Genomic DNA, 21,868 nt, shown 5'->3' with positions numbered 1-21,868 from the left:
TAAGCTATTATTTTATTAAATTCAGAAGAAAGAAAAATAATTGTCGAGACCTCAGATCAGTGAGAAGTATTTAATACTGAAGGCATATTTTAGTGGATTACTTTGAAATAATTCACAACAGAATTTCCAACTGTCAAAAGTCATTTTCATAATTTTCTTCCTGACCTAAGTCAACTATCTCTTTTTCTCATCCCAAATACAGTCTCTCTGATGAGGGCCCTGGACAATCCCAGAAGGAGGGGTGAGAAACGAGAGCAAAGGGTGAAAATAAACTCTCCCCATCTCTTTTCTCTGTGGCACAGCCCAATGAGTCTTTACAGTGGTCGACCAGTCCACCCTGCTCTGGCGAAGGGGGGGTCATGGTCGAGTCTTCTTGCCCTGTAGAGACAGTTTCATAAAAAGAAAGAAAGTAGTTTTGGCAGACCATTTCATGCCAATGCATATCTTTTAATATGAATACACTGAAAACAACATGTCAAAGACCATTCAGAAGGGTTTCTCTGTTCTAGTAAGTATGTGTTAAGGATGGAGATGGTCCTGTTGACCCCTTGGTCACTTACGTGCTTGAGTCCTGGGTTCCCAGGACCTATGTTCTCTAATGCTGCTACCCTGCTCAGTACTGACCCCCTGTGGCTGCCATGCTATCATGGAGGAGTGTGCCACATGTCTTGCAGCAGTAGGACATGTCCTGCACACACAAACACACACACACTCCACTGAAAAGCTGCGAGCTTTTGCTGTCTACACAACAGACCATTTCTGAATTTTGTGTCTAGCTGATGTTCGTTCTTCCTTGGCATTTTGAATTCAGCTAAAAGGAAACTAAAACATAGATATAAATAAGCCCATCTGGCTGTTGAAGAGAAGTGAAGATAACAGGTAATGGAGGACAAGGTTTGTGGTGCGTCTCACCAGTCCTCTGGGTCAGTGTTTCTGAAGCCCTTAGCGAACGGATTACTGGCTATCTTCAGCTGTGTGATCTGAGAGGAGACAGGAGAAAGGGGAAGGAGCAGAAGAGAAGTATGGGTGAGGCAAGGAGAAGAGAGAAGTGTGGGAGTGGGAGAGGGAAGAGAAAGGTGGAAAGATAGACAGTCGAGAGTTAAACCATAGAATTCAGCTCAGTATATTAGTTCAGTGTAGTAGTTGAATTCCCGTCAGTTAGTGCCAGGTACTGTGTCCATACTCGATGGTTCTGGTAGGCCGTCACTGCTATAAAGCGGGTCTCGGGGAAGGTGAAGGAGCAGAAGTTTCTGTGAGGGTGCAGCTGACTGTCCTGACCTGGGTCCACATACACCACATGGAACCGAGGCTGATAACGGTGCATGGAGTTCAGGATCATCTGGGAAACATCATTGAGGATGGATGTAGGAGGTGGACAGAAATGGTGGAGATGTTAAAAGTACATTTAGCCCCTAAATACAAAACATCTGTAGGCTATCCACTAAAGGAGGATAGGAGTAAGGCCGAATCCCAATACTCCCCCTTACCCCTTCCCCCTTCCCCTTCGTTTTGCGCGTTCCCGTGAGAGATAGTGGTGTCCCAATACTCTTTTGGATCTAGGGGAAGGGCTAAGACTAAGGGGTATACACCCCTTAAAACCAAGTGAGGTCGGGAGCTTACTTGAAACCGAGGGCTATGTGAAAACTGCGCGACCGGCAACAATGGCGGCCAGATCATCCAGAGAGTTCGCTAAATATAATATTTTCGGCTTAATTAATTGATAAAAAAATTATGACAGTCTTGTTTTGTGTTATATGCAGTCATGAACATATATATTTGCAACCATTTTCCTAATTGAAACGTTTCTAAAAATCGCTAGTTTGGTACGCTAATATTACAGTGCTGAATTGCTCAACAGTCCCGCATTTCTTTGACTAGCATGTCTACAGTTTAAAGTAAACTCCATTAGCAGCGAATTTCGTTTAAATCAGTGCATAACACTACTTGCTTTGGAGATATCGATACGTGCTAGATTACATACCTGTAACCAAGTGGTGTCCCATTTCCTAGGGCTATGTAGCCCTTACCCCTTACTTTCGAGGGCCAAGGGGAAGGGGTAAGTTAAGGGGAAGGGCTAAGGGGAAGGGGTAAGGGGGAGTATTGGGATTCGGCCTAAGTTAAGAGTTCAGACATGCATAACTGGACATTTGGAGCCAGCATATATAATTATACAGCATATATATTATCAGAGTTGCAGGCCAGTTTTCCTCACATGCCCATTGTCGTCAAGCAGATTGTTGGTAAGTTTGAGTGCATCAAAAGAGACCGTTTGTTTCATCCACTGGGCACCCCTGGCCGGGGAGTCTGGGTGGAAGTGCATCCTCCCAGGAGTGGCCACATCTGCTCGGCCTGCTACCAGCCACGACGAGCTGTGGAAAGCATATCTGTAAACCCCCATCACACACACACACACACACAGTCAACATGTGGAGTCAAGATACATGTTCATTCATGTCTGAGTACAGTCTGCCTGTGTGTGTGTGGGTGTGTGCATGTGTGCCAATGGTGGTGGTCTGTGTGGGTGGGCAACACCTGTATCTCTTGTCATCCACAGGGATGAAGTCCATTAGCAAAACATAGTCAGCCGCAGGGTCCAATCCAGATATGTACACCTGGAAGCTGGGGAACATTCTCCTGACAGAGAAAGAGAAAACGGGAGAAAGGAGAGGAAGGAGAGAGAAAAAAAAGATTTTTGTGAAATTTGTGTGTGTGTGTTTGAGTACTGCATCTGCACCCCTCTCTTCATACCTCCCAGCTTTAGTGACAATCATCTCCGTCCCCAGATGGTCAAACTGTTGCCATAGCGCCTGCATCTCCAGTTGAACTCTAACCCCTGTGACCTGGGGGGCCTTGAAGCAGGGCGACCCCCCCTCGGTGCAGTCGGGCAGCAGCAGGTCACAGCCGTGGGACAGCTGAGCGTCTGCACATCAGAGTGACAAAACAAGTGCACACATGGAGTAACATTCCAGAAAAAAAAGACTTGCCTCTAGATCTGCGAGAAGCATTAGAGATACTTTCAAAACAGTATGGAGAATTTTGATTTGGTTCCTGATAATTAATCAATATAATCTTATTATTAGGATATTTAATCTTATATTTTATCACCTTGAAAGCCGACATTCTTTGCATTCTACTCTATCTGCTCTGTAGTCATCCTACCTTCCATGCTGTATGTGGTGCTTCTGTAGCCTCCACAGGCTCTTCACACTCCCAGTTCAGAGCTGTCTGCTGGCCACAGAAGATCTTCCAGCCTCCGTCTCAGTCCCAGCAGGTCACCCAGAGTGGGTGTGTTTGCGTGTCTTTCTCACTCATCCAGAATTAGACCCAACTGGGGTCTGGCGCTGATCCCACCAGATTCAAGGTTTTATATACACTCACACACATACCACACACACACACACACACACTCTGGGGACTGGATCCCTGTCTCATCCATTACTAAACTCATGCTAAATCTGATACGCAATAATCACACACACACACACTTTGGTGGGATTCCCAGTGGACCGAACCTGCCTTTATCCAAGTCGTTAATAACCATCTCTAACCAGGTATTGAGTGGGGAATGATCTGTGACAGAGGGCCCCTACCAAGCCCTTTCAACACTGCACTAATTACACAGTCAGTAAGAATACAAGCACTGGCCTAAATGATCTGATCTGATCCAGACAGACCCCTTCCTCTGATGTCTAAGCTCTCTGTGTGTGTGTGTGTGTGTGTGTGTGTGTGTGTGTGTGTGTGTGTGTGTGTGTGTGTGTGTGTGTGTGTGTGTGAATATGTATGTATGGGCTGTATGTGTGAGTCTGTATGTTTATGTGTCTGTGTCTGACTCTGTACGTGTTTCTGTGAGTCTGGCATCATGTGTGTGATAAGACAGTGTTGAGGGGCACAGCCTGAGGCAGGGCTAAACCCAGAGCCTCATCCATCTACCATCCGTTCTAATGAAACTGGACCCCTTCACAACTGATCTATATTCTGGTCAGACCATAGATCACACCTATACCACTGTCAACACCAGTACTTATATCTAGAACATTATAGGGAATACATGCTAATACATACTCACTATAATCTATATGGTAGGGTTAGGGTTAGGTGGGTTAGGTTTGTGTTATAAATATGCTTCATGCTCTCCTTCACTACTTTGCCTCTTCAAGTCTTTTTGATGGTTAACTGGTTTTCTGTATAGGCTACCATTTCAAAGACCTACATAGCTACCTACGCAACTACGTCCGTGACCTTAAATCATCCAATAATCATGTTATGGATATGTGGGAAGCAGTGGTACGGTATGTTTGGTTGTAACTAGTACAATTGATGGACAAAGAGAGGGCAACAGCCTGCCTCCACCCTTTCTCTGCCACAGATGTCAAGGCAGTGTCCCAGTGGGGTTTTAGACAAAGAGCCGGTGCGAGCAGAACTATACACCAAGATGAATTTGCTGTATTGCCAAAATTGTGCGACTACTAATAAACCTGCATTAATTTTTGGAAAGTACAAACTAATGAGCAGACTAATTAGTGTGGCAGACGGCAGGGAGAGGTGAGGGGAGTGGTGATTGAGGGCAGGTATCTGGCCGCCCGTTGGATCCACCCCCGAGCCATATAGGGACTTCCTGCTTTGACAAGACAGGCTGTGTCTCGTTGGCGGGATTGATTGTTTGTGGGATGGCCTATAAAATGATGTATGTGACGAATTAAAGTGCCTGATACACAGAAAGTGGACTGGGTGTGCTGAAGTCTTTGTTCCGCTTGTTGTTGTGGAAACCCCACACCCCTTGACTTGCTACATTAGTTCCTGCTTTTTGATCCCCAGAACTTGATTTAGACCCTGGTTCTTGCTGAGGAAACACCCAGGGAAAGGTCCGTGCAGTTGAAACGTACCTGAAGAGAGGACGGTTCCCAGACATAATGCAAATTCATTACTTTCTGGAAGTGACAATGTTGTGAGTAAGAGGAGTGAATGTATTGTGTGTGCACTGTGTTTTTGTGTGTGCATGTGTGAGAGGGAGAAATTACAAAGATTCAAAATAAGAGATAAAGAGAGGGAGGTTGTGTAGCACAAATACACCTTCACATGGTTTAAATTCTCTGTTAGTTTTATTGGCACACACTGAAAATACATCAGCAAATCTATTGTTGCTTTGGTAATGTTTCATGAACTATTCACTTGGTAGAAAAGAATTTAATTGACTCATACAGAGCCATGAGTTCAATTGCTATTTCATCTCTTTCCTTGTGTCCAAGTTTTTCTTTTATACTCTCCTGCCCTCCCTGGAAGTCCTCACTGATTTTATCCACTAAATGCTTTAAGGAGTCCCCCAACCAGGCAAGACCCTTCTTGTAGTCTTCAGTTTTAGGGGCAGCCTTCGTCCTCAGTTCATCGATGCGCTTGTTCAGCCTGGCACGGACAGACTCCACCATGGGCACCAGCACGGCCTTGGTGTCCTCCGCCATGGAGCTCACCTTGGCCCTCATCTCGTCCAGGATGGGCTCCGTCTTTTCCCTCAGGGAAACCAGGATGGGCTCAGTCTTGGCCCTCAGGGCGTCCATCTCCTCTCTCTGTTTGAGGACGTACTCCTGGACCAGGGGCTCCATCTTCTGGCGGTAGTCTTCCATGTTCTTCTCCAGGACGGCCGTCAACTCAGCTTGCTTGGGCTCCAGCTGCTTGCGCAGTTCCTCAACCCTGGTCGTGATCTGTCTGTTGAGATTAGTGGTGGCATCCAGCAGCTGGTCACCCAAGAATGCTTTAAAGTAGGACTCATAGGTGGTCAGGTAGTACTCCTGCATGTTGTCCAGGATCTGGGATAGCTTGTCGCTGGAGAAGCAGAACAGAATGGCTTGTAAATAAATGAAGTATGTCATTAATTATGAGAATGGCTGGATGAATGGATGAAGTGCATCCTTACTGGTACTCCTTGTACTTTGTGTTGTCCAGAGGTTTAAGGACCATCTTCATGGACTCCTTTACAAGAGTCATGCCAGCCTTCATCACCTTCACATGTTCCAGCTGATAAGGAGCAGCCTCATCAGCCTGCAGGGTACGGGCCTGGATACCTGGGGGGAGGAGGGAGAGGGAGGAGGGTGGAGAAGGGTGGAGAGGGGAGGTGAGGTGACGAGTCAGGTTGTTAAGATGGTTCTCTGAATAATGATATTCATAATTCATAAGCATTTCAGTTGAGGACATAAAGCTAGAGATAAAATGTGACTCAAGTAGACAAAACTTGAACAACCTAGCAACTTTAAAAAATGAATGAATGATTCCATATAAAGTTTGTGGTAGGTGTTTGTAAAAGTATTGATTCATGCGCTAGAACCCATGCATGGACAATTAACGTTTTACTTTTTCCAATTTTATGTTTTTACATGTTTAGTCCATTATTAATACTTAAACCATTGGCTGAGTGAATAATACATTCTGATTTGCTGAAGGGGTGTGGTCACACCTTGTCATATATTATCCCTTATAGCTGTCCACATTTATATAATTGAAATATGATTGTGCTTCGTTGACATACCTGTGGCCAGCAGGATGGTGAGAGTGAGAGCCAAGAATTTCATGATGCTGGTCTGAGAAAAGAGAAAATGATATTTTCAAACATTTAACATAAAGTTACAGATAATAGAAGATATGAAGCTCTAGGTAAATGAAGAACGACAGATATACGAGGCCCAGGTGCACACTCAGTCTCAGACTGTCCTCCATCTGTGGATCATGCCTCTAGCATTAGATACCTCTGACTGTCACATTTCTTTTAAGACATATAATATAGAACAAAACTTCTAGATTAGAAACTGAACATCAAATCAGAACATTTGTACTATTATTGTATTCAAAGAATTTAACTCCTCAGAGACCAACTACTTGTTCCTTGCTCCCACAGTTTCTTCAGTCTTATATCTGCCCCAGTACTTTCCCCAGCTACCCTGCCCCAGCTCTGCAGCTCACATACCTGGGAAGAATTGATCTGGACAAAACTAAAGTTGTGCAGGTCCTGTTCTCTTTAAGAGACAGCAGCCAGGGAGGGAAGAGGACGGGGGAGGAGGGATGCAGGAAGGGGGAGCAGTGTGAGTGGGAGTTGCAACTCACCCCGCTGAGTCCAACCCCCAAGTGAAGTCCAATGACCTGGAGACCGTTAGGGTTTCATTGCGTTCAGAGTGGAATTTCATAGTCAATGATGAGTGATGTCATCTTTGTTGGCCAGTGTAGGGAACTTAAATAGTTTGTGTACCATTGTACAGCGAACATTTGGTGTAGTTGTGATGTGAGGTATTGTATATAGAATGTGTGTAGATATTCAGTGTAAAGAGAAGGTTTTGAGAAAGTTGATGATTATCTATTCACTCTGAAAGCCCAAGTACTGGTTCCTTGGTCCCACATTTCCTTGTTTTGTATAAGGCCCAAGACTTCCCAAAGCTACCCTGCTCCAGTTCTACAGATCTCCTACCTGGGAGTAGAGTTGATCTGGAGGAGACTGAGTTTTGCAGGTACCAATGCCTGTTTCATATAACCAGGAGACAGGGAGGGATATGGAGGGGTGGGGGACTCAGAGGAATTCAACCACCGAGATGACTGCAATCACCTTGGGAGTGTTAGGGTTCATTGAGTCTGTTTCAGAATTGCAGTTAATAGCTAACTAACATTTTTGCCTATTTGCTGGCCAACACAGGGAGCTCAGATGTGTAGGTCTAGTTATTTTCATTGATACAGGGGTGTAGAGTATAGATTGTTTTGTGTTTACAGTGGATGAATAGTATGTTGAGGGGATGCAACCATATGCAATATATTATCACACCGTTCATTAAGCCCCTTACCGTTCAATACAAACACGTGAATCACAGTATTCTTCAATGGGCCCCTAATTTTCCAATATTCTCTCTAATAATGCCTGGAATCTCTGCGTGTGTGTGTGTACCAATTAGAACGGGTTTAGTTTCTGACGATCAGCTGAAGAACCAGGTACTCTGCAAAGTTAATATTTTGCGGGTGTCCTTTTTTATAACAAATTGATTAAGTCATGAGAAATTGGAATGATAGAATGAAGCACCTGTAAGAAATGACAAAAAGTCTAGGTCTACCTCAGGGGTCTGGTGGTCCACCAGTCAGTAGGATGAGGGTTCCCAGACGTTGTTGTTGTCATGCTGTATTATGTATGTGTGATGTTCAACGTGCAATACAAGTAATATATAGTTGATTTTAATAGAAATGTCAGACCCTCTTCTTTTGTTTTTTAGCGCTGGGGTGAATCAACATCTTCCTCATCAACTTTATTATAGTTTAATGCACTTCATATGTAACAATACCTATTTTACAGTTACAGTGTTACCTAAGACTAATTAGAGTGGGTAATAACTGCCATAACACAATCTTTCTCAACACTTGTTGGGATGTCCATGTATGATTGAATAATTTGTGTAATTCACCTGATTAAACTGATATCACATATCTGTTGTTACTTTTGTTGTATTCCACTAAGTATTTCATTGAGAATTCAGTTGGTAGTAAGGGATTTAATTGACTCATACAGAGCCATGAGCTTAATCGGTGTATCATCAAGGTAAGACAATTCACGGCTTATAATCTTCATCCGTCCCTGGAAGTCCTCGCTGTAGCGATCAATCTGCCTTTTTAACTCTTGCACCATCCTGGAAAGCCTCCTCTCGTACTCTTCAGTTTCAGGGGCAGCCTTCGTCCTCAGTTCATCCATGCGCTCGTTCAGCCTGGCACGGACAGACTCCACCATGGGCACCAGCACGGCCTTAGTGTTCTCCGCCATGGAGCTCACCTTGGCCCTCATCTCGTCCAGGATGGGCTCCGTCTTTTCCCTCAGGGAAACCAGGATGGGCTCCGTCTTGGCCCTCAGGGCGTCCATCTCCTCTCTCTGTTTGAGGACGTACTCCTGGACCAGGGGCTCCATCTTCTGGCGGTAGTCTTCCATGTTCTTCTCCAGGACGGCCGTCAACTCAGCTTGCTTGGGCTCCAGCTGCTTACGCAGCTCCTCAACCTCGGTCGTGATCTGTCTGCTGAGAGTGGTGGTGGCATCCAGCAGCTGGTCACCCAAGAATGCTTTAAAGTAGGACTCATAGGTGGTCAGGTAGTACTCCTGCAAGTTGTCCAGGATCTGGGATAGCTTGTCGCTAGAGAAGCGCAACAAAACGGCTTATGAATGAATGAAGTATAAAATTAATTATGAGAATGGTTGGATGAATGGATGAAGTGCATCCTTACTTGTACTCCTTGTACTTTGTGTTGTCCAGAGGTTTAAGGACCATCTTCATGGACTCCTTTACAAGAGTCATGCCAGCCTTCACCACCTTCACATGTTGCAGCTGAGAAGGAGCAGCCTCATCAGCCTGCAGAGTACGGGCCTGGATACCTGGGGGGAGGAGGGAGAGGGAGGAGGGTGGAGGAGAGGGGAGGTGAGGTGAAGAGTTAGGATGGTTTTCTAAATGCTGATATTCATGATTCATACGCATTTCAGTTGAGGACTTTAGGAAATTCTGATTGGCTTAAGGGGTCTGGTCACACCTTGTCATATATTAACCCTTATAGATGTCCACAATTGAAGTGTGATTGTGCTTCGTTGACATACCTGTGGCCAGCAGGATGGTGAGAGTGAGAGCCAAGAATTTCATGATGCTGGTCTGAGAAAAGAGAAAATGATATTTTCAAACATTTAACATAAAGTTACAGATAATAGAAGATGTGAAGCTTTAGGTAATTGAAGAACGACAGATATACGAGGCCCAGGTGCACACTCAGTCTCAGACTGTCCTCCATCTGTGGATCATGCCGCTAGCATCAGATACCTCTGACTGTCAATATTTAATATATATATACTTTTAATATATACGATATATAACAAAACTTCTAGATTACAGAATGAACATCAAATCACATTTATACTATTATTGTGTTCACAGCATTTATATCTTCAGAGACCAACTACTTGTTCCTTGGTCCCACAGTTTCTTCAGTCTTATATCTGCCCCAGTACTTTCCCCAGCTACCCTGCCCCAGCTCTGCAGCTCACATACCTGGGAGTAGAATTGATCTGGATGAGACTAAAGTTGTGCAGGTCCCGCTGCCTGTTTTAGTGCCAGCAGACGTAGAGGGAGGAGGACAGGGGAGGAGGGAGGCAGGAAGGGGGAGCAGTGTGAGTGGGAGCTGCAACTCACCCCACCGAGTCCAACCACCAAGTGAAGTCCAATGACCTGGAGACCGTTAGGGTTTCATTGAGCATAGTTCAGAGTGGAATTTCATAGTTAATAAGCATGGCATCGATTCTGGCCCGTGCATTGAACTTGTAATGGTACATGTACAGTTGTACAGCGAGTGTTTAGTGTGGTTGTTTAAATGTGAGTTATTATATACAGAGTGTGTTGATATTCAATGTATAGGAAAGGTATAGATAGTTGGTGTAGATATGTTCACTCATCATGTAAATAACTTTTCCCTAAAGTAAATGCTCAGTATGTAGTGGGTGTGTGTTAGAGACAGTGTGTTAATAAATTAGGCGTAAAGATATGTCGTGTTTGGTAATAGCATATTATTTTAGAAACTATTGCATCCATTGTAGACGGATTTGATCCAGCGACTTCTTGATCTGCAATCAAGTGCTCTTGCCACTGAGCTACATCTTGCCCCTCTAAATGGGAACTCTATATTATAGAGTGTGCATATGGACCCATTCACTTATTAAGTAATGAACCATTACTGAAAACAAGTTGAAAGTGACTTCTAGAAATGTTGTGAAGCCTTATCCCAACACTGCAAAGAAATGTTGAATCCAATATCTTTTCAAGAGTCATTGTGAAACCTCTAAATATCAGGGGAGAGGACACCTTATGTGAAACAGTCTGATGTTTATTGAGCTGTTGTATTTGTTAACACACAGATTTGATTCAAAAAAGCATTCACCATCACATTTCAGGCACTTTTGGTCAACATTGATGTTACAATAACACACAAATAATGATGGACTTCAGGTAGTATAATTGTTGTGTGAATTACAGTAATTGTGTGTTGATGCTTGTGTGTTAATGCCTTGATGTGTGTGTGTGCTTGGTGTGCGAGGCACTTGTGTGTGGGAGGAGTTACGAGCATCTATCCAGTATCGGTGAAGGGAAATGGAAGGTGAGGTGTGTGAGAGGAACTATTGTAAAAAGGTAAAGGTAAAATGGTGTTGGAAGAGATGATATGATGCAAGTTGTGTTTATGCCTTCAAGGCCTGGCTGAGGGTCTCGTACAGAGCCGTGAGCTTGGCTCTGGCCTCCTCCACTGCTGGGCCCATCTTTTCCTTAAGGCTGTCCAGATGAGGAGCCACCTGCCCCTGGAAGTCCTGGGTGTAGGGAACCACCTTGTCCTTCACTTCAGTTGCGGCCTTGAGAAGCTGCTCCTTGTACTCCTCAGCATAGGGGGCGGCCATGGTCCTCAGCTCCTCCAGACGCTCTGTCAGCTTGGCACGGACGGTCTCCACCATGGGCACCAGCACGGCCTTGGTCTCCTCCACGTTGGCGAGCACCTTGGCCTTCATCTCCTCCACGATGGGCTCCATCTTGGCTCTCAGGGCATCCATGTCCACCTTGTGCTTGGCGACGTACTCCTGGACCAGGGGCTCCATCTTCTGGCGGTAGTCTTCCATGTGCTTCTCCAGGACAGCTCTCAGCTCGGCTTGCTTGGGCTCCAGCTGCTTGCGCAGCTCGTCCACGTCGGCCATGACCTGAGTGCGGACAGAGGAGGTGGCTTCCAGCAGCTGAGCGCTGAAGGCGTCGCTGTAAGGGGCCATGGTGTCGGAGGCAGTCTTGGCATACTTCTGCAAGTCGTCCAGGCTCTGGGAAAGCCTGACCCTGAGTGGGAGGGAGAAACTGGGTCAGGCTCCTTCTTTGGAGATATGACAGTGCTGCAATGAATGAATGAATGAATGAATGAATGAATGAGTAACTGTATGAAACGTGTCCTTACTTGTACTCCTTGTACTCAGTGTCATCCAGGAGGTCGATGGTCCTCTCTGCAGTCGCCTTCACCTGGCCCAGGTACACTGCCAAGGCAGCACGTACATGTTCCAGCTGAGAGGGAGCAGCCTCATCAGCCTGCAAGGTACGGGCCTGGGTACCTGGGGGGAGGAAGGGGGGAGGTGGAGGAGGGGGGGTGAGGGAGGTGAGGTGAAGAGTCAGGTTGTTAAGATGGTTCTCTAAATGCTGATATTCATGATGGGGGAGGGGGGGATGTCACACACATTTGTTTTAGGATTTTATAGCAATTAGGACCATTCTTCAAAATCTAGTATGTCTGTGTAACATGGTATCTTGGGAGCTGCAGTACGCACCTACAGCCAGCAGGACGGTAAGAGCGAGAGCCAGGAATTTCATGATTGTGGTCTGAGGAGAGAGAAGACAAAGAGAGAAGATGGTGGGTTAAAATAAACTGAAATATTTATACACATTTCAACATTTCACATAAAATTACACAAACAGTGGATGCCTAAATACATTTTAAAAGTCACTCAAATAGCACAGTCCAACTGCCCAGAGTGAGCTGTTGGTATGATTTGAGGATACTTTCTGGATAATTCCAGGACAACAAAGAAGCACAAGGTCCAGCCATACATTCAATCTCCAACTGTACTCAATCAGTTCAACCTAAGGCATTTGTAAACCGATTAAAATAATCTCTAATCTGGTCAGATTATGACTAATCTGGGAGAGATAGCCTGCTCCTACCTGCAATTAGCCGTTGGAGGCTTAGATCTATAATCTTCACTGTTTTAGGAAACACTTAGATGAAGGACTAGCTGGAAGTAAGGATGTCAGGATTCTTATCTATCTGGTGGTATGTCTGCCCTGTACAGATTAACTATCAATCACCACACTGCATCACACTCATCAGAAGGAGAGCTAAACTTTCTAAAAGACACATTGAAAGTTTACTATCAGATAAATACCAAAAAATAAAGATCAAATCAAAGACAGCAGTGCCCAGAAAAGGCACTTGTCTCCCTGTTATGTTTCCACTTTTGAATCATAGTGGCTCAATAACGATAGCTGCACCAGTACTTTCCCAAGAGGCCCGGCCCCAGCTCTGTAGCTCACTTACCTGGGAGTTGTTGGTCGGAGGAGACTGAAGTTCTGAAGGGCCTGCTGTCTGTTTTATAGGGCCAGCAGAGCGGAGAGGGAGGGAGGAGGGCTGAGGGGGTGAGAGGGAGGGGGAGAGGTGTGAGTTGGAGCTGAACCTCACCCCACTGAGTGCTATAGGAAGAGAAGGGTGCAATGGTCAACCGAGGAGTGGAGGATTCACAAAGCGTCAGTACACTGCTAAGACACTCTGCTAACACACAAACACACACACACACACACTTCTTCATACTCTGTACATACTTTACAAATAAACTCACAAATAAGCTCCTGTCGGTGTAGAATTAAACATTTAAAACCAAAATGTTTGACAATATTGTGCTGCCAATCAAGAAATGTACTTTATAATGTGTCATAAAAACAGCATTGTAATAAAGATACTTTCACATTATTTCCTATTGATTTTGTTTCTTCTACTCCCACAAAAACACAGTTTTCACATTTTCCAAAGGAAAGACAATCTATTTACAAGACAGGAATCTTTCTTTTCCTATGCATGACTGCAAGGCCTGCAGCCATTAAAAACAAACCCCCCAAGCCTTGTTATTCGGGGCCTATATGAGATTGAGCTTCTATCATCAGCCTCTGTGTGATGCTAATATCCCTCACCAGGATGTTGGAGTTGGATCGACATTGAGAAACACAAGTGGCCTTTTGTGTGGTGGTTGCTCGAGCCACTTTGGACCATGCCTCTCATCATCTTGTTCTCAGACAACTCCCTCCTGTAGGTCAGCCATGACAGTCAGGCAGCTTCTGCAGCCAGGAAGGGCAGCAGGCTCTTCAGGCAGAAAACAAAGAGATCGAGATAAAAGGAGGGCTAGATATGAAGAAAGAGATGGAGGGTGAGACAGAGAGCCTGTGTGTTTAGGAAGAACAGAAGAAACATGGGGGAGAGGGAGGGAGGAATTGAGGGGGAAAGGGGGGTGGGAAGTGGGAGGCAGGGGGGGACCTTGATGTGCAACAGGGGGGTGGGGAAGGCACTTGGCAATTTAGTGTTTTCAGCTCAAACCACAGGTAGAATAGCTGATTAGCCTACATGCGATTTTCCTGTCCTTTTGAAGATCAATTTACGTAAGCCCTTGTAGAGCCCTAATTGTGTGTGTGGATGTACTTCAAATAAGAGTCATCTTTCTTGCAGTAATAGCTTCTGGGATGCTGCTGAAGTTGATGTGGTAAACTAAACAGTTTGTTTAATCCAATCAAATTCAACAATCCCATTCACAAATAATCCCACTCACTCCACTGATCTGGGGGAGACAAGGTATGCTGAATCATCAAGACACATACACACATCCCACACACACACACACAATAAACGTCCCACGCACGAAAACACAGAGGGCAACAGGTTAATCTCAATAAAACACAGTGTTGTAATCACAAGGAACACAGTATCTATATCCAGTCATTCTGATTATTGCCAGACAGATTCTCATTCATGTGTGTGTGTCTGTGTGTCTCTGTGTGTGTCTCTGTGTGTGTGTGTGTGTGTGTGTAGTCCAGGCTGTCATTTGTTCAGTGGCCAGCGGACATTGTCCCCTTGGCTTCGTGTCAGTCAGAGATGTCTTGGTCCCTCCTCAGATTCTGCAGACCGTGTACTTGTTTCCAGTACACACACACACTGTACTCCCCTTCTCAGTGGTTATCTTTAAGAAGGGATCTCAGTGGTTATCTCCCTCCACCATGTCCAGTACTCCTATTGGTGGATCCGGAAGAACATTCTGGAATGTGAGGTAAGTGAGGACGTGCTCCAGCAGTCAGCTGTAATCATCGAATGTGACGGAGAATCAGGAAATTGATCAAGTCATGGGTTAATTATTAGACTGCACAAAATCCAGAACAGACAAGGGCAGCAAGTTCATTAACTAATGGTTAAGGACTCTGTATTCCTCAGAACAATACCTATTTTCAGATTCTAGTTTGTTCTACATGTATTGCACAACCTGACTCCAGAATCTAGAATAAAGGGTCAGCATGTTTGTTTGTGCAGTTTACTCTCCTGTATGAGGCACCACACAAGTAACAACGTATTCATCCACTGAAGGTTAAATGCCCTTGGTCAAGGTTGATTAATCAGGAGTCCTTCCTGTCCTATAGTGCTTTCGTTCTTATACCCAAGCCTCGGTCAGGGACTCACAGGACGTGACAGTTTTTGATCAAAGAAGGTTCAATCTCTTTTACGGCAACAGTACTTTTGTGGTGGCCCAGCGGCACCTCTCCATTGTCATTCATCTTCGATCCTTTCATTCACAGCTCCAATTCTCCCTAGCTGCACCTTTGTCTTTTTCACTGTACCCCCTCCTTGTGCTACCCCCTGCCAATAACTCATTCTGTTGTTCCAGAACTGCCTTCCCTTCACACCCTACTGCAACTTTATAACATCCTCCCCCTCTTCAACCATTCGTCTGCACACCGTCTTCCTCCCCAACACATCCTTTACCCCAACCTGAGTGACTCCAGCAAGCACACCACTGGTTTCTCAGTTGGGGACTTGTTCTGATATGGGACCTTTCTGTTCTACATTATTCATTGTTCTGTTTTATCACTGTATGGCCGCAAATGTTCAATTAAATCCCCAAAACATAATTCTGCTCTAAATGTAGACAGTTTCAAATTTCAAAAACACTGGCATTTGATATTCCCTCTAGTATGTGTCCAGTGGTGACAGTGGTCCCAGGGAAGGCCAGAGAGACGATGTATGGAGATGTGCTGAGGAGCTAACCAGCAGGGACACCAGGAGAGAAAGGGTGGGGGTGGAGTTTATTTTGTGTGTCAATGGACATTATCTGGGACACCGGGGGTAGATGTAGGGGCGGGCGGGGGAGGGGGGGAGGGGTTGTCCACGGAGACGATGTTATCTGGTGTTGACCTTTGAGACAGCTGCTTCTCCTCCTCCTCAGGTCTTATCAGGGTCCGGGTCATGATAACATACAGTATATCACGCAGGACGTCAGCCCCTTGTTCCTCGCTTGGCCTCCCTCCCTGTTACACTGCTGGCTCCTGCTCTGATATCCTGCTTCAGCAGAGGCACTTGATTTGTAGCTGGGGTGCACTTGATAGAACCTGGATGGAACCAATGAAACTGCTCCCATCCAGTTTTAAGTTTTGTGTTTGATTAAAACACCTCATCCTCACTTCATCTGGAATCCTTACATTTTGGTCACCTAAATTAACCTTGTTTCCACCTCACCTACCACTGTCCTTTGTCCTGTCTTGCACTCTCAGAAATATGCTTACGCTTGTGCTTCTGCTTAGTCAGTTGTGTGGGGGTGGGTGGCTGGAGAAGTTATTCCAGAGCATTGTAAATATTTATTATTCCAGTTATCAGCTGTGAACCCACCCGCCTGTGAGCTGGCTGTTGGCTTTACGAGGACAGAGCGTCAGACACGTAAACACACCCTGGGAGCCAACAGCTGTAGTTCATCTGAGGTGTGCTTGATTTCACTCACCCAATGGCATTGATACCAACTGACCGTAAAACGTATAGGGAAATATACTATTGACTGCACCTTTGTTGAAATATTGTAGGTACACGCTGTGGTAAATAGTGATGATAGTTATCTCAGTCCAGGCCCACACAGCACTATGTTCTGTTTCCTGACTGGCCTGAGGCAGGTCCTCAAATGTCAGGCTTGAATATTGGCTGATGCTCTCAAAAAACAACCTTGAAATCCATATTTCAACTAATCAATACTCCTTGTTGATCAATACATAATTATGTCTCCCCTTCATGTGCATGCCAAAGGGGTGACAGCAGACAGGGGTCTTACAGAATGCTGTAAATACTTAATCAGGGATCATCACCGTGTCAGGTACTGGTTGGATTCAGAGGTCAGAGGTCAAGCTGTCTGAGGTCAGTCCAGCTGCTCTGTATGCTGGAACACAGGGCCCAACACAGCAAGGAGAGAGGCACACAGCTGAGTCCTGTGGTGTCAGCCAACTCTCCATCTTTACACACAAAACACACACACACACACACATCCCAAATGAAGCACATATACTGTACACACACTGTAAAACACACAGATGAAACACACACTCACATGAACTACACACACGCAGATGCCTGACTCATTGTTACCTTTCTTCCTCCAGGCTGTGGGGGACTTGGACCCCCCTCCCCCCCCCTTCCCCTCTGAACCCTCATGGTCACAGCGGCTGCTCTCCCAAGATGCAACACAGCAGCAACCAGGTCGTTGCAACGTACTCAGGTGACCCTGTGGAGTGTGTCATGGGTGTGTTGTCAGGCAATAAGGAGACCAAGAATTACATAAGGTCACTGCAGGACACTTTGAAGTACACAGTAAAGACACACACTTTTTATGCACATACACACACACGGTTTGTCTGGATCCCTTAACTGATATAGAATCCTGCCCACTATAAAGTGAGTTATCTAATCTGTGACCTGAAAGGCCCGACACAGCTCCAAGGAACTACACGTTTCACATAAAGAACCAACAACATTACAATACCAAGGTTTTTGTGCAATATTGAATCATCTACCAATGTTGGACACACAGGTCACCCACTACGGGCTGTAAATCCTAATTAGTCTTAGGGCTACACAAATCAAGTTGGACTTGATTCAATTAAGTTTTCAATTTCAAAAGTTTCAAAGTCACTGCTCCAAAAGCAGTTGAGGTACATGAAAAAAAATTCAGATGGTGTTTCATGTTTTGTAAGAGAGATGGACATCGTCTCAGGATATGACCCCAGGATATGAGCTCAGTTGTGGGTGTTCTATGTGTGACTGTGGGCGTTGTGTGTTTAAGAGCATTGGTTAGGATGCTGAGTTCAGGTCCTAGGTTGTTTAGGGATTCTGGCCAGTGACTATCGCCTGCACACAACACAGGCACACAAACCCACTGACAGTTCAAAGCTTATTTGTGTTTTGCGTCCATTACTACCAAGGCTGAGGGGCCATTCAACCTGGTACCTTAACCAAACCACCTACACATACTAACCCATGCCAAGGTAAATGTGATATGAACTGTGAAACAGTGTCAACCAGTCCATCTACACAGGATTGATACAGTGCCAGAGAGGGACAGTCAGACAGTAAGAAACTGAGATGTGTAATATTAGTATTAGTAGTAGTAATAATTCAAAATATTTGTTGTTCTTGTTTCATTTGCATACCACATATGTTTGCATTGGTATTTTTTTCCATGTTTTTTTAAATAATTAATAACATAATAAAGCCTTTAATTTGCCTTTAAACTAAACATTGAGGGAGACTGAGAGAAGGGGGAGGAACAGACAGTGAGTGTGTTTGTGAGAGAGAGAGAGAGAGAGAGAGAGAGAGAGAGAGAGAGAGAGAGAGAGAGAGAGAGAGAGAGAGAGAGAGAGAGAGAGAGAGAGAGAGAGAGAGAGAGCAGAAGAGAAAGAAACAGTAAGGTACTATTTTAGGTTAAATATCAAAAACCATCTGGATTGGATTTAGTTGGTCTGTTCAGAGCAGGGTTGTCTTGGCAACACTCAAATCTGTGACAATGGCCCATCTAGTGGTCATGTAGTGTCACCACAGGATATTGATATGTTGGCTGTGGATCTGTGATCTGAAGGCCCTGGACACCCACCACCTTGTGGTTCCCCATGATTCTCCAATCATTATTATTATTTAATTAACAACAGTTATACTAATTATAATTTTGCATTGTCTTAGGTGAAGACTACAAAAGCATCTCCTTCTATGACCAGTTTTATCAAACAAATACTTTATTAAGAATAAATAATGTCTACACAACACTCAAATGATCAACATTTGAAAATGTGCTCTCTTAATCAGCAGTTTCCATTGAATGGGTCATAGTGCCCTTCCGGCAAGATCTTTTCATCCTTCCTTAGAGAACACTTCCTGTTCCCTGTCATGTTACTTCCTCCTCGTCCTGGTGCTGAAGCAGCTCATGGTGCTGGAAAGTTGCAGCGCCGACCTCTTCCACAAACTCAGGCGGACCAACCCATCTGAGGAGAGGGGTATAGGGGTGGGGAAGGCTGAGAGGCTGGGAGGGAGGTGGCCTGGAGGTGTGGTGGAAGGCTGTCCAGGGGGGGGAAGCGTGGCATGGCTGAGGGGGGAGACGGGGGAGAGCAGGGAGAGGGGGGGTCCTACACAGCTGTTGTCTCTGAGGCCGTGCAGGTGGGCCTGGAAGGTGGACGTCTGCTGCTCCAGGGACCAGCAGCTCTCCTGGACCTTGTCAAGCTGGACACAAGGACAGTAACATGTTTGCACACACCATTAAAACTCACATAGACTGATGAGCCAAACCAGGGCAGGAGTAAGACCTGAGACGCTTTGACACAAGTTCTCACAGCCAGACGAACAGAAATAACAGTAGTAATGACTTCAGACAGAATCAAAACCCAGACAGATGATCCATATTCTATTAGACAGGTAGTGGTGCTAGTAAGACATCAGTGCTAGTTACCAGCTCCATGTTCGACTGCTGCAGTAACTCAGGCCACACAGACTCTATGCTGGTTTTGAGTCTGCAGCCTGTATGTGTGTGACCCCACACCAGTTCCTAGAAAACAGAACACGGGGTTATGGTCCCTTGATTTAGTCCACCCAATCCAATGACAGCAGTCCAAAGTTCACCAGAATGCTCTCAGGACGGGGAGTTGAGTTCAAACAAGCAAACCCTTTCCAAGTATTGGTGCTCTCAGTGTTTTAAAGGGCAGGAATTGAAGGAGTGAGGTATGGTAGCTGAATATTGAAGTGACGTGTGTGTATCTGAGGTGTTAATACTTGAAGTAAGGTCTGGGCTGTGGACAGTAATGTGTGTGTGTTTGAATTGTCCCTCACCTGCAAGATCAGGGTAATCTCCTTTAGCTTTGTCTGGCAACACTGCAGCATGTTACTGCACTGGCTTACCTCAGTCGACAAGCACTGTAACACACATACACGCACATACACATAGGGGTTAGAGTTTGAGAATACCAAAAATGACCTGACTGGTGTGTCTCCTTCCTTCCCCCTCACCTGCGTCTCTCTCTGGACGGTGTGCAGGTTCTCGTGGCTTCCATCCTCCCCCTCCTTGGTGAGTGTAACCTGGGTGTGGAGCACCTCCAGCCTGGTCCACAGCTGCTCCAGGCCCATTTGCAGCCCTCCCAGGCTAGCCTCATACTGGCTCTGCTCCTGGAGGAGGCTGTGCAGTCTGCTAGCCCTGGGGGAAGGGGGGGGGGGGGATCTGGTGTGATCGAAGCCTGCATGTTGGTTCCAGCATCAGCAGAGGTTGGTAGTCTGTCTGTGTCTGGATGCAGGGGAGCCCTCACCTCTGCTGCAGGTAGGTGTGGAGGTGTCTGAGACTGTCCTGTAGAGCAGGGTGTCCTCCTCCATGGTGTGATGCCCCCTCAGAAGCCTCCACAGAGCCGGTCTGAACATACACTGGCTCCAGGGCCTGAGACACTGTCTAGGGAGGGAGGGAGAAAGACATGCCTGAGGCTAAAATACCTGTACGGGTGTGATTTAATGATTATCTGAACAATTGTCATCAAACACTCAGAGAGGCTCAGCAGACAGACTGGAAGGCAGACAGAAAGCTAGCCAACCAGACATGGACACACCTCCAGTCTGCAGAGCAGGGCCTGTATGTGGGGCATGGTGGGTTCCAGCAGAGGCTCCTGAAGCAGACAGAGGACCAGGCTGTCAGCCAAGACTCCGGCCAGAGACAGGAGGCCCTCTGGGGAACTGGGGTTCAGGGATGCAGAACACTGCCCTTTGGTGGTCTTTGCTGCAACAACTCCTCTGTGCCCCAGCCCCAGGCAGGTCCTCAGGACCAGGGCACAGCTCCCCAGCCCCAACCCCAGCAGCAGCAGCCTCCAGCCCAGCTGGGAGAGGCAGAGAGAGGGGTAAAATGGCGCCTCCTGCTGGCACACTGACCACAGGACTCCAGCTAGAGCCACGCAGAGCCAGCCTCGGCATGGGGGGCCAACCCTTATGGAGAGGGGGAGGAAATGGGCAGGGTAGGAGGAGTGGAAGAGGATGGGTGGGGATTTTTAGTTAAAGTTAAAATGATGTGACTGAAGACTTAGCAAGACATTAGCAAGACAAGAAATTGGACAGAAAATAAAACACTGTAGTTTGACTATGCTTTCCTTGAGCATCAGTCTGGTTGCAACAAGTCCTGCTCATATCAAACTACTACCCTGGTCAGGTTTTCCAGACAGATGAGCTCGATAGACCATTGGATGAGAAAGGGGCAAATGTGATCAGGATCAGAATCAGAAAGGGATTTATTCGCCATGAAAGTTTGCACAGACAAGGAATTTGCTTTGGCAGGAAGGTACATACAATAAATATATAGGAATCTTAAATTTAAATTTGTGGTCTAACTATACTAAGGGTACATAAACTAGCAATACTACATGGGATAACATTTAAATAAAATATACAATAAAATAAACAGACAGACATGTCTTTTCCATATTGAATCGAGTACTTCACCATGACAGCCCACCTCTGTCATACAGACCATCAGCCCAACTACCCTCACGTGAACCTAGAGTAGCTCATCGCTCTGAAGCTAGCATATCATTTTGAAACAATAAAAAAGCAGATGATGTACAGTACTATAAAACCGTATTTACAAATACATAAACATTTCACTGATACTGTCAGACAATCCATCGTCACCATGACGATGCAAGTTCCTACCTCTGCTGCTTCCTCCTCTCCTCCTGCTCCTCCCCCGTTCCTTCCATCCAAACATGGGGCCCATCCTCGTATCCTACCC

The 21,868-nt window shown here is 45.7% G+C and overlaps 5 protein-coding genes and 1 long non-coding RNA gene across 7 annotated transcripts; 1 reads left to right on the top strand and 5 right to left on the bottom strand.

Annotated features, from left to right (window-relative positions):
- Nucleotides 1-56: 56 nt before the first annotated feature.
- Nucleotides 57-2,846, bottom strand: LOC146257296 (T-box transcription factor TBX1-like). Its single transcript, XM_084674697.1, has 7 exons — nt 2,749-2,846; nt 2,533-2,634; nt 2,213-2,384; nt 1,184-1,339; nt 913-980; nt 561-688; nt 57-378 (listed from the first exon to the last, which is right to left on the bottom strand). The coding sequence occupies exons 1-7, from the start codon at nt 2,811-2,813 to the stop codon at nt 188-190; spliced, it is 882 nt and encodes a 293-aa protein (XP_084530823.1). The 5' UTR covers nt 2,814-2,846; the 3' UTR covers nt 57-187.
- Nucleotides 2,847-5,080: 2,234 nt separating this feature from the next.
- LOC146257295 (uncharacterized) lies at nt 5,081-6,980 on the bottom strand. Of its 2 annotated transcripts, none has more exons than XM_084674446.1 (4): nt 6,953-6,980; nt 6,518-6,569; nt 5,909-6,056; nt 5,081-5,817 (listed from the first exon to the last, which is right to left on the bottom strand). In XM_084674446.1, the coding sequence occupies exons 2-4, from the start codon at nt 6,558-6,560 to the stop codon at nt 5,166-5,168; spliced, it is 843 nt and encodes a 280-aa protein (XP_084530572.1). In that variant the 5' UTR covers nt 6,561-6,569; nt 6,953-6,980; the 3' UTR covers nt 5,081-5,165. The 2 variants fall into 2 exon arrangements, with proteins under 2 accessions (XP_084530572.1, XP_084530573.1); XM_084674447.1 differs by lacking the exon at nt 6,953-6,980 and adding an exon at nt 6,858-6,872.
- Nucleotides 6,981-8,261: 1,281 nt separating this feature from the next.
- Nucleotides 8,262-10,079, bottom strand: LOC146257294 (uncharacterized). Its single transcript, XM_084675242.1, has 4 exons — nt 10,038-10,079; nt 9,593-9,644; nt 9,229-9,376; nt 8,262-9,137 (listed from the first exon to the last, which is right to left on the bottom strand). Exons 2-4 carry the CDS (start codon nt 9,633-9,635, stop codon nt 8,492-8,494), a joined length of 837 nt encoding a protein of 278 aa, XP_084531368.1. The 5' UTR covers nt 9,636-9,644; nt 10,038-10,079; the 3' UTR covers nt 8,262-8,491.
- A 766-nt stretch (nt 10,080-10,845) lies between these two features.
- Nucleotides 10,846-13,145, bottom strand: LOC146257293 (uncharacterized). Its single transcript, XM_084674764.1, has 4 exons — nt 13,096-13,145; nt 12,329-12,380; nt 11,965-12,115; nt 10,846-11,849 (listed from the first exon to the last, which is right to left on the bottom strand). The coding sequence occupies exons 2-4, from the start codon at nt 12,369-12,371 to the stop codon at nt 11,216-11,218; spliced, it is 828 nt and encodes a 275-aa protein (XP_084530890.1). The 5' UTR covers nt 12,372-12,380; nt 13,096-13,145; the 3' UTR covers nt 10,846-11,215.
- A 1,406-nt stretch (nt 13,146-14,551) lies between these two features.
- On the top strand, nt 14,552-15,719 carry LOC146257292 (uncharacterized). Its single transcript, XR_014729850.1, has 2 exons — nt 14,552-14,866; nt 15,476-15,719. It is a non-coding gene; the product is annotated as an uncharacterized LOC146257292 (long non-coding RNA).
- A 3,117-nt stretch (nt 15,720-18,836) lies between these two features.
- Nucleotides 18,837-21,836, bottom strand: LOC146257291 (uncharacterized). Its single transcript, XM_084673373.1, has 7 exons — nt 21,790-21,836; nt 20,700-21,069; nt 20,409-20,545; nt 20,116-20,299; nt 19,939-20,022; nt 19,562-19,657; nt 18,837-19,335 (listed from the first exon to the last, which is right to left on the bottom strand). The coding sequence occupies exons 1-7, from the start codon at nt 21,834-21,836 to the stop codon at nt 19,009-19,011; spliced, it is 1,245 nt and encodes a 414-aa protein (XP_084529499.1). The 3' UTR covers nt 18,837-19,008.
- Between the last annotated feature and the right edge of the window lie 32 nt (nt 21,837-21,868).

The sequence above is a fragment of the Hypomesus nipponensis genome, chromosome 15 (assembly GCF_054491055.1).
Source record: "Hypomesus nipponensis isolate SF chromosome 15, ASM5449105v1, whole genome shotgun sequence".
Taxonomy (NCBI): domain Eukaryota; kingdom Metazoa; phylum Chordata; class Actinopteri; order Osmeriformes; family Osmeridae; genus Hypomesus; species Hypomesus nipponensis.
This window is presented reverse-complemented; position numbering and strand designations above follow the sequence as displayed.

Excerpts from the sequence above, each read along its gene's own strand:
- LOC146257296 (XM_084674697.1), bottom strand. The coding sequence starts at position 2,813 with ATGCAGGCGCTATGGCAACAGTTTGACCATCTGGGGACGGAGATGATT. Across the intron at positions 2,385-2,532 it reads GTGGATGACAAGAGATACAG|ATATGCTTTCCACAGCTCGT; the intron begins GTGTTGCCCACC and ends GGGGGTTTACAG. Across the intron at positions 981-1,183 it reads CGGCCTACCAGAACCATCGA|ATCACACAGCTGAAGATAGC; the intron begins GTATGGACACAG and ends GTCTCCTCTCAG.
- LOC146257294 (XM_084675242.1), bottom strand. The coding sequence starts at position 9,635 with ATGAAATTCTTGGCTCTCACTCTCACCATCCTGCTGGCCACAG. Across the intron at positions 9,377-9,592 it reads CACCATCCTGCTGGCCACAG|GTATCCAGGCCCGTACTCTG; the intron begins GTATGTCAACGA and ends TCCTCCCCCCAG. Across the intron at positions 9,138-9,228 it reads ACAAAGTACAAGGAGTACAA|CGACAAGCTATCCCAGATCC; the intron begins GTAAGGATGCAC and ends GCGCTTCTCTAG.
- LOC146257295 (XM_084674446.1), bottom strand. The coding sequence starts at position 6,560 with ATGAAATTCTTGGCTCTCACTCTCACCATCCTGCTGGCCACAG. Across the intron at positions 6,057-6,517 it reads CACCATCCTGCTGGCCACAG|GTATCCAGGCCCGTACCCTG; the intron begins GTATGTCAACGA and ends TCCTCCCCCCAG. Across the intron at positions 5,818-5,908 it reads ACAAAGTACAAGGAGTACCA|CGACAAGCTATCCCAGATCC; the intron begins GTAAGGATGCAC and ends CTGCTTCTCCAG.
- LOC146257293 (XM_084674764.1), bottom strand. The coding sequence starts at position 12,371 with ATGAAATTCCTGGCTCTCGCTCTTACCGTCCTGCTGGCTGTAG. Across the intron at positions 12,116-12,328 it reads TACCGTCCTGCTGGCTGTAG|GTACCCAGGCCCGTACCTTG; the intron begins GTGCGTACTGCA and ends TCCTCCCCCCAG. Across the intron at positions 11,850-11,964 it reads ACTGAGTACAAGGAGTACAA|GGTCAGGCTTTCCCAGAGCC; the intron begins GTAAGGACACGT and ends CCTCCCACTCAG.
- LOC146257291 (XM_084673373.1), bottom strand. The coding sequence starts at position 21,836 with ATGGAAGGAACGGGGGAGGAGCAGGAGGAGAGGAGGAAGCAGCAGAG. Across the intron at positions 21,070-21,789 it reads GAGAGGAGGAAGCAGCAGAG|GGTTGGCCCCCCATGCCGAG; the intron begins GTAGGAACTTGC and ends CCTCTCCATAAG. Across the intron at positions 20,546-20,699 it reads CCCTGCTCTGCAGACTGGAG|ACAGTGTCTCAGGCCCTGGA; the intron begins GTGTGTCCATGT and ends CTCCCTCCCTAG.